The sequence below is a fragment of the Coloeus monedula genome (assembly GCF_965178545.1).
Source record: "Coloeus monedula genome assembly, chromosome: 2".
Classification (NCBI taxonomy): Eukaryota; Metazoa; Chordata; class Aves; order Passeriformes; family Corvidae; genus Coloeus; species Coloeus monedula.
In genome coordinates this window covers 85,106,366-85,119,505 of record NC_138782.1, presented here as the reverse complement: position 1 = coordinate 85,119,505, position 13,140 = coordinate 85,106,366, and the positions used below count along the sequence as shown (strand labels likewise).

Genomic DNA, 13,140 nt, shown 5'->3' with positions numbered 1-13,140 from the left:
TTTCACAGTCAACAAGTAAAAAAAAAAAAAGATTAAAAAACATTTTAAAATACAATTTGTCAGAGTGGTTTAAGACAGTTCCTCTACAAGAAGCAGCTCCTGTTCCCCTTACAAAATTAGCATAGGAGGATTAGCTTAGGTTCAGATGACTGTCAAGCTCTGCAACTCTTTTTAAGTCTTTCTGAGCTTACCTAGTTTGGCCCCAGACTCTCAAGACTAATAATTCAAACACAAGGTTATAACTGTTCATTCCACTGAATCTTAAGTATGGGAAAGAAAGAGGCAAAAACATTGCTGCCTAAGTGGGTATACCAGAAAAGTCTAGATTTGGGTTTAGTACACAGGCAACATGGAAAGGCTGGATGGTTACAAGAAGACTGCAAACACAGCTTCAGTATTTTATGAAAGCATAAGAGAACTTAGGAAAGGCAATTTAGAATGATGGTGGATGTAAGTCTGGCACTGAAATACATAACAATATATTACTTTACACTACATGCATATTAAAAAGATAATATGTACTTGAAAGTCTCTTTTAATTTAATTATACTAGAACAACTGCATGAATTTTTAAAATTGCAGTAACCTTTTGTTGTACAATAACAACAGTAAGTCCCTGGTGAAAAAAAATCTTTCCCTGTTGTTTTTTTATTTATTTAAAAAGGACTGTAAGTATTTTTGCTACTGACAGGAAATTAAGATCAAGGTATTTTTCATCCTCCTATTAGGGCAAAAGAAGATGAGCACTAAAACAGTAGTAATGTAAACACAGAATGCCTTTCTACTGTAATAGTAAAGAACAATGGCCATTACAAGTGACATTAAAGAAAATGCTGGTAGTGTACACATTATGAAACCAAGAAAAATATTTAAAGAGAGTAAACGTTTAAAATCCAAGCCCATTTATATCTGAGTTTTATTGGTGAAAGTGCTGGTGCTCACAGCTGCTGATGTATGCCTAACAAAATATGAGAAAAGCAGCTAAATGAAAACAAGAGAGAAGATGCAATATGTTCCCCTGGGAACACCATGGTAAAGAATAGCAAATGATCTTCTACATTTTCAAATAAGTCAAAACTTTTAACAGCTCTAAATAGTGTGGGAAATGCTGTTCCCCTCTAGGCGCGACTTCAGAAAAGGGGTAGGCAATGTTCTGTGTTTCAGCTCTCTTAATACATCATTAGTAGAATGCATCCCCTAGGAAGCACAAGACATTTGCACACAGTCTTCTTGAAGGTTTAATATAACCATGGAAATACACAGTAAGACAGAAGATACAGAAGAAACTAATTAAAAAATTGCAGAATGCCATGGACAAAGTAGAAGACAAAGAGGCTGTCTCTAAAAGACTGAAACACACTGGGATCCTCAGTATCTTGGGTAAATCTAGATTTATTACTACACTTACAAATTCTCAACCCATCTGAGTTAAAACACTAAGTAAAAATAACTTTTGAAATGTTCAAGTTGTGAATGTATTACCAGACATATTGCAGCTTTCAATAAGAGCATTAAAGAGCAAGAAAAGGAAAAGTCCCAAATATTACTAAAGAACATCACCTGTTAGATACTTGTAATCTGCTCAAACATGTCACCCACCAGTCCCTGCACTGAGGGAAAATGGTGGCTCTTGTAAGTACCATCCCTTCATCAGATCATTCTTTAGGTCTGCAGGTGTAATATGGATGCTGGCACAGCTCCAGGTGTTTCTGATATTTAAATAAAGCATATTTAGGAGCAATTGATGATGCCATATTTATTTTAGAGGTGGAACCTTTTGAAACACACTGGAAAGACGACAGTAAACCCCTCAGTTTTAAAACATGGATCTATAAAAGTAGATGCACTTGTCCATTCCCTCTTCTAACACAAACTCAGTCCACTTCAAATAACAGAATAGATTTAAAAGGAGACTACCAATTCTGACAAAATAAAACAGCATGGGTTTTTTTCTCCTTCACAATGGGCTAGATAGGACTTTAAATTCAGAAATTACTTTACTTTTCAGTACTTCTGAACACTGAAAGAGAATAGAAAATATTTGTCATTGACTCTAGGAAAAGTAGTATCCAATTGCACTATTTTCTTGCCAGCTGGAAGTTCAGAAAGGGGAAGAAAAAGGAATGGTCATCTATCTTCCCCTTTGCTCAAGTGCTGCCTGTATGCTACCAGGGAAGGCAGTACAGCAGCAAGATCTAAGGGGGGAAAAAATCCACTTGTGAAACAGAACTTAACAGGTAAAGGAAAGTGCAATTATCTCCTACCAGACTGGCACAGACAGGCAGCAACCAAAAAATAAAAACCCCACAGAATATTTACTTCATCAATAGTTTTACAAATGCTCATGCCTGGAACTCACACCACTGGGCCACAGCATTACTTCTGAGCACCTTCCTTGGCCTGATTGTTTTGTGGAACATGTTAAAAAGCCTCTTTTCATCAGCCAGGTTAATTTGGTCAACAACATGTTAACATACCTAAATGAAAAACTGCGCATCTGGAAACCTGTTTTGATCACACATAGTGTCATTTGTATTGCAGAAATATGCAAAACTACTATGGAACACACTGGAGAATATAACCTAGAAATGAGATTCTCATATATGCACCAGATACAAAAATAGACTCTTTATATATAGACAGGACCAATCTCTGTTCATAGAATTCAGGAAATGTTATGACTATGTTACAGTAAAAACACGGAAATGTTGTCTCCAGTTTTAACAATCATCATTCACAGGGAAGGCAACAGGACCTTTTTAAAATCAGAGAGCATAATCATTCCCATTGCATATTTACTACATTTTTTAAAAAGTGTAGAAGTGCCACTACTCTACATAGGAATGCAAATTGTGATTGTCTTTTATTTAGAAATCCCTGCAGCTGTGCACAATTTAAATTATTTACTTGCCACATTTATATCTTTAAATTGATAAGGTATGAAATTGCAGGTTTCCTCTATAATCAGTTCTCCACTGTCCAGGTTTCTATTTTGGTTGAAAAATGAATAATAAAAGCAGATTCGTTTCTGTTTTCTCAACAGTTTTCATTTGCACATTTATGTGTAGATATTCCTCGAGAATATGAATCTTGGAAGGCTGGTACTAATTCTTACAACAATTGGAAATAATTTGGGGAAATACAGAAAGCTAACTAGGATAAGATGAAAAACTGAGCTTGAATTTGCACCTCAGCTTTTCTGGATTGCATATTCCAGCCCAGATGCCTGTCATTCCTCCAGAGGAGTCGGAACTGCCAGCCCAGGCACGTTCATTGACCTATTATGGGTAACTGTGAGAACCATCAAATTCCTACATTTCAGTATTTTAATAAGTTAGGAGAAAAAAATATTCCAAAGCAAGCATGCAGGAAACAACTTGAAACAGCAGCCCACAAGTTCCTGAACTGTCACAGATGAAGGAGTAGCTGCCCTAGCAGCTGCCCTGCATATTTCTCTCTTGTGCACTTTTCAGTGATCAAGAATTACATAGGTTGGAAAATACCTTTAAGATCATTAAGTCCAGCTGTTAACCCGGTGCTGCCAAGTCCACCACTAAACTATGTCTCTAAGCACCTCAGCTATATAGCTTTTAAATACCTCCAGGGACAGGGACTCTACCACTTTCCTGGACAGTCTGTTCCAACGCATAGCAACCCTTCCTGTGAAGAAATTATTCCTAATATCCAATCTAAAACTCACCTGGTGCAGCTTGAGGCCATTTTCTCTCACCCTATCTCTTATTACTTTGGAGAAGAGACCAACAGTTATACAAATAAAAAACAGTTCAGATAGTCATTTATTAAAAGCAAGCTTGCCAGGATGATTCACCTGCACCTTAAGGGCATATATATGTGACCAGTCAGCTTTTTAGCTATGTTTACAAAGGGCAAGAGAACGTTTGTGTGTCCAGCTTCCTCACAGCCATTGCAGCTGCAGCTGGAATGACTCCTGACCCCTGGGCAATCCGTGTGGCACTGTCCCAGTGCTCAGAGCACCACGATGTCTTCTGCTAGAAACTGCCCTGTGTAAAAAAGTCCTTTCAATGTGAGCTGTCTTGGCTCTTCCACATTGTGTGAAAGTACTACCTGAAAGAGTTGAATGCTTTCTACCTAAACTGAAATTTATGGTAAATGGTTTAAGTTTAAATGCTAACACACAATCTTTCCAGATCTCCCACAACGGGCCATCGCCAGTATTGAATTTACACATGTGATCAGTTTAGAATTGGTCTGGCAGCCATGAGCTTGTCAGAGCTTCCCTTGTAAGGTATCAGATAAAAACAGTTCTCATTCCTCTGCTAAGCATCCAGTATTAGATTAAAATTTTTATGGTCAAAAGAAACCCTTTCACCATTGGTTTGACTTTTACATAACACAAGCCATCAGTCTTGCTAGATTTCATTACTACTCTGTCTGGAGAATAGTACTTTAACTAAACCATGTCTCTTTTGTGACCCTTGAACAATAAAAATATTGCCTCCAAGTCAATGATAAAGATATTAAACATTGCAGAGCTGAAAAAAAAATCCTGAGATACCATAAACCCACAAGTATTTTGTTATTCCTCTCAGAAATACATATTTTTAAATTGTATCTTCTCCAGTAACACAAGAGGCCTGCTTTGCTTTTTCATTGGTATAGCTTCTGAAAAGAAACAGTAAGAATTCAAATGTCTTTCAAAGGTACAAAATAAGTCAACCAAAAATCTGTAAATGCTCATTAGACCAGGTTCATTGTATTTTCAATAATAGCCTGACCTTTAAACCAATCTTCCTGATTATTTCAATTTATCCCAGATATACCTGGGAAAAAATAGTACTTTCTCTGCACCCAGATCAGCATGGTACAGAAAGCTTTTACCAAAGTTTTTTTTAAAAGAACTGACAAAGTTTTATTTGGACACTCCAATTCAAGGATCTTGACAAACTTTAAAAGCTTTTTTCAACATACTAATTTGCTGTTAATAAAATGGAAAATAGGACTTCTTGCCAAGATAGATAAAACTTATATTTAAGAAGTATCTACCATATTTATAGTGACAATCTAATACTTCCATCTGTATAATCACTAAGGAAAAGCATCAGGAAAAACAGAAAACCTCATTCTTACTATTAATAATTATTTTCGTTAGGTTACTTTTCTTTAGTGTCTTTTGCTTTTTTATTGCCTATAAAGACAGTTTTTGACCTTGTTTTCTATTACTAGGACTTGCCATTTGTTTGGTTTTATTAAACTGGCAGTTTTCATATCCCTGTAAGCCAGACTGATTTTTAACCAACCATGCTTGTCTCAACATTGTTTATTTTGTGAGAGTTTATTCACATCTTTTAAGTAGAAAACAATCATCACTCACATTTTGATGTTTAAATGTTTCCCTTTGATCCAGCTTGATTATACCCATCATCCTTAAACCATTCCTCTTCCAGTGCTGAACGTGTTTCAGGTAGGTCTCCACTAAATTGCAGCTGTTTATATCTCGACAATTATTCATTTTTCTTCTACAGTCTATTTCTTTAACCATTGCAAAGTGATTTAACATATTCTATATTCTATAGGTATTAACATATCTACAACATTAGATGAACACTCAGGATCCAGAGGTCATATCACCTCAGGATTTCCAACAACACCTTTCATATCAGCACTCAGACTAGTGCCTAAGTATGTTTTAATTGTGTTGAAATCCCACCTAAGAAGCACCATCCTCACACCTAAAAAATACATGACTATAGGTAAGGCATAACTTTTAATGAGATTGCCATGGTTTGTAGTAAGTAACTAGCAGTACTCCAAATAATATTTTAAATGCTTTGAATAAAAATGTTCCTCAGTAATTACTTTTCTTGTCAATGTCTTACAAAACAAGCCTATTATTTTTGGCAGCAGTCAACACTCTATCAGACACTCAGTCCCACACCGACTACATGGAACCATTTACTAGTTTGGTCACACGGGAATTTCTATCCATTTTTAACCCATAAATAAGCAGTCAATTTTTTACCCATAAATAAGCAGTTTCCATTTCTCTTGCTTATTATCTAGGCAATTGTATAAAAATGCTCTAATTGCTTTTCTTTCCTTGATTTTATGAGTAACAGGATAATACCCTGGCTAAAAATACCTCTGCTAAAACAGTAAAAAGGACTTTAATAACCATCTCAAATTGAGTGAGTTGCTCCTCAAAGTTAGTAGTTTGAGTTCTGTACACAACAAAACAATACAGGATGAGAGCTTGTGAAGCTGGGTTTTTTTGCAATCTGTTTTAGTGTAAGAATTAATCTTTCTGGAGAATTTGCAGGTTGTGCACCTCCGCATTATAGTTGCCAAAAATACATTTTTTAAAACTGCCTTTAAAGCAGCGAGGCCCCCACAGAATAGGAGAAGGAACTAATCTAAATGGAAAACATCTGCACATTTCAAAAAACAAGTTCAGCATAATTATTATTTATATGTGCACAAGTAGTGAGAATGATTTCTATTGTACCTCATCATGGAAAATCCTGACTAGACTAAGAAAATATAGCCTAAAAATACAGTTATTTGTTCAAGAGGTTTAACTTTTAAGATGAGGAATTGCAGTGCAACTCCATGCCAACTTGGGCTAATATAATCAGCTTAGCCAGAAAAATGTGAATTCTTTTTGGTAATTTCAGTTCTCTGTAGTGACTCAGCACCTGGTTACATGAACGTAAGTGTTAAGGAGGGAACAGGGATGTGCTACTGGGTGAGAGGGGGGGTATTAGAGGGAAGAAATTAAGAGAGATGGTGCCCCAGGATCCCTGACTTTGACTAAAGGAACCTGGGAACTACATCCAAGCTCCCATTAATGAATACTATCAGGCTCATGTAGTCTGATCAGTTAAGAGGTACAGCAACAAAGTCCCACCTGTTCATATTCCAAGAGCAGAATTCAGAGGTCTCATTCCCTGTGGTCCTAAAATAAGAGGTCATATCCCAAAATAAAAAAAACCCAAAAGGCATCCTCCTGATCAGAAGGTGTTTCAGAACATCAACAAACTTCAGGTCACACAAATTTTATGCACATTGTAATACTTTGTATGTGCCACTCCTTCATACACATTGAACTCAATGCTTAGTCACAAGAACAGTGACATGAAAGTTGGGCTATTAGCATGGATAAGCCAGCTTTGCTGTTGCTGTGTGTATATGTAGATGTTTGATATCTTTCAAGCAAATAATATGCTCCAGAAAATTTAAAATTACAATGAAACACAAGCATAAAGCAAAATGAAAAGCCTATTGAAGTATCAGAAGCAGCTGATGCAATTAACTGCCTAGAAACATTCATTAATAGATTACAAAACTGGCCCAGCTGCTCAGACCAAAATTAAAAATACTTTCTAGCTAATGAATTGTATATGATTTGATATGGTTACTTGCTACAGTGTTCAGATACATCTCACAAGAAAGCCTGTCCACTTTTAGAACGTGGCTCTGAGGGGACAGAGAGAGAGGGGAGCAGACACTTCTCGTTCACTGAAGCTTTCATGATGTGTTGTCTAAACGATCCCACTGGGGCAGGGGGTGAGGATGTGTGTATAAAGCTGATGATGCACACACCCAATCCAGCAATCCAGAAGCCCCAGCTAAATTTACTGATGCAGGAATGCTGTGAAATCTGTAACACATCATGCATAAAGTTTAACGCTTGTATCATTTATAATACAACGTGTTTACTTCTACAAAAGCATAAATATATTGAAAGTGTTTTTCTTTTTAATTTGACATCAGTCAGAGTCTTCAAGTATTCAAATATTCTTTAATATTCTTTCAGACAAAAAAAAAGGAAGATCGGGGCCAAGTAATTAACCAGTAATCCCAGGAGTACTGGAAAGAAGAGCGCCAATTTTCAACAAGTTTAAATCTCTGCATTTCACACAAATGGGAAGCCAAGCTAAAGAGGGTAAGGTCCACCTTCTTGAAGCACTAGAACCTCACCTGGGGAAAATCTGTAGCACTACAGTGCTTTTTATAACTAAAGTGAATGTACAGCTGAAATATGTAGACACACCTTGCCAGCACAGATCAGACTATAGCTTCAAGCAGTTCAACAAAACGAGGGGCACACTTACTCTGAATCTGAATTCAGAATTCACATCTGAAATCAATGCAGAGAAATTCTGTGATGGAAGTGAAGAAAGAATGCTTCCTTAAATTGTATTTTTACCTTATTTTTTCATTCATATTTTACCTCATTTATCATCCTCCTCTTCTTGAGACCAAATTTTCTATACCACTTTTTAACATCTACAATGTATGCAGCACATTTTTAGAGACAACAGTGTCCTTAATTACTTAAACCTTACAATGCAGTCTACACTGCACATTAGGATGAGTATATCTACACTGTGTACTAGGATGAGACATTTTCCTTACGACTTTTTCGTTTGCGCAGAATCAAATCCAGTATTGTAACAAAACCCCCTACCATTTATAATTCCACTTTATACAGTTCCCTTCAAATAGCTAATACTACACTTCAGAAAAGGATTTACCTCATTATCTGTTCCCACATCCAGCATCACTGGTAGACACTCATGAGGTTTTACTCCTCCACATGCCGTATAAAGTGCCAGTTTACCAACAGGAATGCCCATTCCATAACAGCCAAGGTCTCCAAGACCAAGAATACGTTCACCATCGGTCACCACAATCGCCTGGAGAAAGAAATAAAGGCACTGTAAAAATCACTTCTTTACTTGTACGTACTAAGTATTCCATTATTCTCTTACCATCACTTTTTATTTTATGTGTAAAAATTGTAACAGGTGCAAACAAATCAATAGTATGACAAAAGCGAATAATTGTTTTATTCTATTTTACTGTGGGTTTGTTACACTATTTCAGACTCTTGCTTCACTGTAAATGGGACTTTCATATAAAACTTTTAAGAATACATGAGAGAGGTGTTTAGTATTACATTACAAGAGAACTGGCATTGTTCCCTCTCACATTTTTCTGTCAACAATATGAAAACAGAATAGGAAGGGAAAGGAAGTTATCCATAAAAAAAGAAGAACCACAAACTCCTGGGTTTTGTCATGTCTGTTTTCAGCAGAACCAGAGCCAGCCACTCCTACTGGCCTTTGTCAGGGCTGTCTACAACCTCCTGGTTCTTACCCTTCAATGATGTATGTCCTCTTCCCTTGAGCAAATAACACACTCCATCAAACTTATACATATCAGGAAGCATGTGTTTTCATTGTCAGAAATATAATAACTTAGTAAATCCCAAAAACTGTCTATGCTAATAAGAAAGACTTTCCATATTAAAGGAGAGAAGTGCTCAGTGTGGCAAACTGCTGACAACACAATCTCCTTGTAGTACTCAGTGACAAGCCATTTTAGCTGGAAATTTAATATTTCTTGTGAGAGAGCTTATGAAGCACTGTAAGTGGAGAACTGTTAACTCAAACACTAGAATGGGGCTGCCAAGAGGTCTTGTAGGGTCTCTACCCTTGGAGATACTCAAAACTCAAAGGCTGGACATAGCCCTGAGTAACCTGTCCTCGCTGATCTTGTTTGAGCAGGAAGATGGCCTAGATAATCTCCAGAAGTGCCTTCCTACCTCAGCCATTCTGTGATTTCCTGAAATGTAGAAAAAAACATTCAGGGCTTTTTGTTTTCCATAATATTCAATGTAAGTGACCAATTAATCAGTAAAGGATGCCTATAGCTAAACAAGTGCTTAAATGCCTCAAACTTTGACTGCAGCAGCATTCTTTCTGTTGAAAAAATCAGCTAAGAAATCACCAACATCTAAACTGATAAAAAGCTTATAAAAAATACCTTAACCAAGTCATCTTGGGTACAAAACAGCATCAGCTTTGTTACGAGACTAAAACTGGACTTACCTTGATGACACTTTCTGGCCAGGATTTAAGCATTGTAGCAATGTGACCCCGGTCATGGATAGAAATAAAAAGACCTCTGCAAATAAAAAAAGTACTCATATAAACAGGTAAAAAAATAATTATAAATCAGTGTAATATAAATAAAGTATAATTCAACTAAATAGTACATTAAATCTATGCAAATGTGTTTCCAACATACAAAAATTCAGTTTGATAATAAGAGCTCAATTTTGTATGAATAGGTAAACGAATCACTTGCATTTAAAAATCAGAAAACAGGTAACTCAGTAGAGCTTTACTAAGCAGAGAGAACCTGTAAGAGTCCTTTCTGGAACCAACTCGCTCAGTACCTGGTCTGTTCAAATGTGTTCACTAGTTGACCCTGACCACAAAATGAGTTCCTCTTATGACAGTTATCACTACTGCCCCAGCAGTCCTAACATTTACAAACAAGAATAGGCTGAAGCTTTAAGCTATGAACAAAACCTGAAATAAGCCATATATTATCATTACATAAATAAATCAGGAGCATTCAGCTATGTGTTAGAAAACAGTCTCCCTGTTTCATTAGATGCCATTTTCAGTTACAAAAGTGGGAAATTTTCTTCTTGACAGTGCAAGAAGATCCTCAATACTGAACAGACCAAATCTTTACTCCAAAGAGATTTTAGTTCCACCAGCACAAAAAAGTTTAAAACAAAATGATAGAAAAGTGTAATTCTCAATTCATTTTCTGCTTATTACATAAGCAAAATCAACATAGTATCTTATTCTCCTATTCAACATTTCATTCTTCATTTACTTTACTTGTAAGGTAGATGTACATTCAGATCCACTCAGACTTAATTTAATTCCATTTTTTTATCTACTTTTTTCATGTGAGATAGTGGAAAAATGCCATCTCTCAAAATCCATGAATGCACTTAAATGCAATCTCTCAAAATCCACAAAGAAGACTTCAATGAAGAGGCACATGCCAAAGATGCCTTCTTGTGATAAAATTTTTCATTTGTATGTATAAGGCATTGTCTTCTAGAATTATTCTAAAGCATTTCCCTTTGCCTATTTTAAAAATTTTAAAGTAAGAATGAGAGAAAATTATTGAAAAAATAATTTAAATCTAAGTCTAGCAGAATATGACCATATTCATACAAGTGGATCATATAGTTCTAAATAAAACTAATAAATCTGGAAAATGCTTGTCAGATATGACTGCACATATACCAAGTCAAGCAAAAAATCTCCTGCAGTGTTAAATGCATACTAACCAAGACAGCAAAATTAGTCCCAGCACTATATTTAATTTCACATGTTTATATATTTAAAACATATTAGATGGTATTTTATACATAAATTACTATGTGATTTATATTTTTATATTGAATTTTTTATTTAATTTTATATTTAAGTGTCTTCTTTCCCTTTTTGATGTCAAAAATATGCAACAGAAATTCTTTATTACTTAGGAAAAGCAATGTAAGACATGCTGTAATTAACCAAAGTATTTAATTTTATGCATTTTCTCCTAGAACTAGAAATTCTCTCATCCTGGCATTTCCAATTAATTCTCCTTCTGTGTCCGTTTCCCATACTCAGAACTAACACACCATGCGGATATTAATGTATCTCAGTTGTTTCTTAATAAGTAGCATTCATCAGCAAATTAATTTCTCCACCACACTGGAAGCGACAGGTCCTCAGGGACAGGAGGGTTAATTTCATGACACTTTAGAAAAGTTCTGGTATTTACTGCACACAAGCATATCTATTTGTGAGCTGGCTACCTGAAAAAATATGTCCCTTACAGTGAAATACCATAAAACAGCAAAGAAAAATAAATGATGCTTCCTTTCTGGTGTATTGTACCTTGAGTCATTTTATAAAACATCCTGTAAACTGTTAAATCATTAAGTACATCTCATCAAAATTGCTAGCCTCAGAGACAGCTGTGACAGATGAGTGTGTGAAAGCAAGCATAGAGTGCTGGAAGAAAGCTATCTTGTGGGATCACTCCTCTCCTTGTCTCCATTCTCCAATTTACACCTACCTAAAAGATTTGTGTTAAATGAAGCAAGATTTTGTATTGATTTTCTAAAGAGTCAGAGTCCAGCCCAGTGTGCCTAAATAACCTCTTCCTTGAAGGCTAGGGAGAGAGGTCACCATGGAATAAATTCCCCAGCAGAGGAAAATAAAGGCAGGATGGCTGCTCCAGAAGGAATTTTGTTAGAACATTTGTAAGGACCTTTGAATAAGTATTGAGAGCGTATTTCAGAAATCTGTTCAAGCAGGATCAGATTCAAGCCGCAACAGAAAATAGAGGCTGAGGTGTAAATAGTGATGTTAAAAGCATTTCACTCCCCTCTTTCTCCCCATCCCTCCATTCTTTCTGTAGTTTAGTAAAACATTTCTGGACACACTGGCCTGACCAAGAAGATGCTCTTAGATTTAAGGGAACGGAATAAGTGAGAAGAATTTTTTATTCTTTTATCTGGATCTCTTTTCCTGATCCTTCATTTCTTTAACTAAAGCACTTTTTTCCTATATGTATTGTCTGCAAGTAGATACAGGGGGTTGGTAAGAGGAACCCTGGTCCGCAAAGGTGTCAGCCACAAGAATACTCAGACTATATTACTGAGACCAAATTCACTGGCAATTCTACCTGCAGACAGCCATCAAAAGGTAGCACTACATGTGTTTTTTTTCTTTTTCATGAGGTCATGCTGTAGCCAGGCAAAGAAGCAACTGCATAAGGTTATTATAAGTGGGATAGGGCTGACAAGCTGAAAAGGTAGCCAGCAATTTGGCTACCTAGCAGACATTACAGTCATTACAGTCATTTTTGGGCCCTCATAGCACAGCTACAAGAAGAACAAAGCACGAGGCAAGGTAGATGATTTAAACTGGATTCAGTTCTATATGGATTTCAGTCCAGAAATATGACTGAATTATCCATTTGAGAGTGTTGTTAATAACAAAAATAAGAACGGTCATACCAGTGACGCACCCCCTGCTCTGCTGGATGAGGAAGAGATGGCCTGCAGGATGTACACCTGTCTGACAATGCACTTCAGGATGGGGTTGTAAAGCAGACAGACAAGTAATATATATAATCACACAGAGAAAGAAGCAAGATACAGGGAAAATGTTATGAGGAAGAATATGCTGCTTGTTTTTCAGCATGCACATATTTATGTTTCTAAGAAGAAAAGCAACTCAGGAGGGAGCAGGGTTAAGTTCTCCTGCACACATTACAGAGCAGTCCAGG

At 36.3% G+C, this 13,140-nt stretch overlaps 1 protein-coding gene across 2 annotated transcripts in view; it reads right to left on the bottom strand.

Annotated features, from left to right (window-relative positions):
• ME1 (malic enzyme 1) overlaps window positions 1–13,140 on the bottom strand; it is a gene marked incomplete at its 5' end in the record, with an annotated part of 159,008 nt that overhangs the window by 80,803 nt on the left and 65,065 nt on the right. For both annotated transcript variants that reach the window (XM_082302613.1, XM_082302614.1), the window contains 2 exons: window positions 8,517–8,678; window positions 9,876–9,951. In XM_082302613.1, the coding sequence (XP_082158739.1) occupies window positions 8,517–8,678; window positions 9,876–9,951 (238 nt within the window). The remainder of the gene's footprint in view (window positions 1–8,516; window positions 8,679–9,875; window positions 9,952–13,140) is intronic.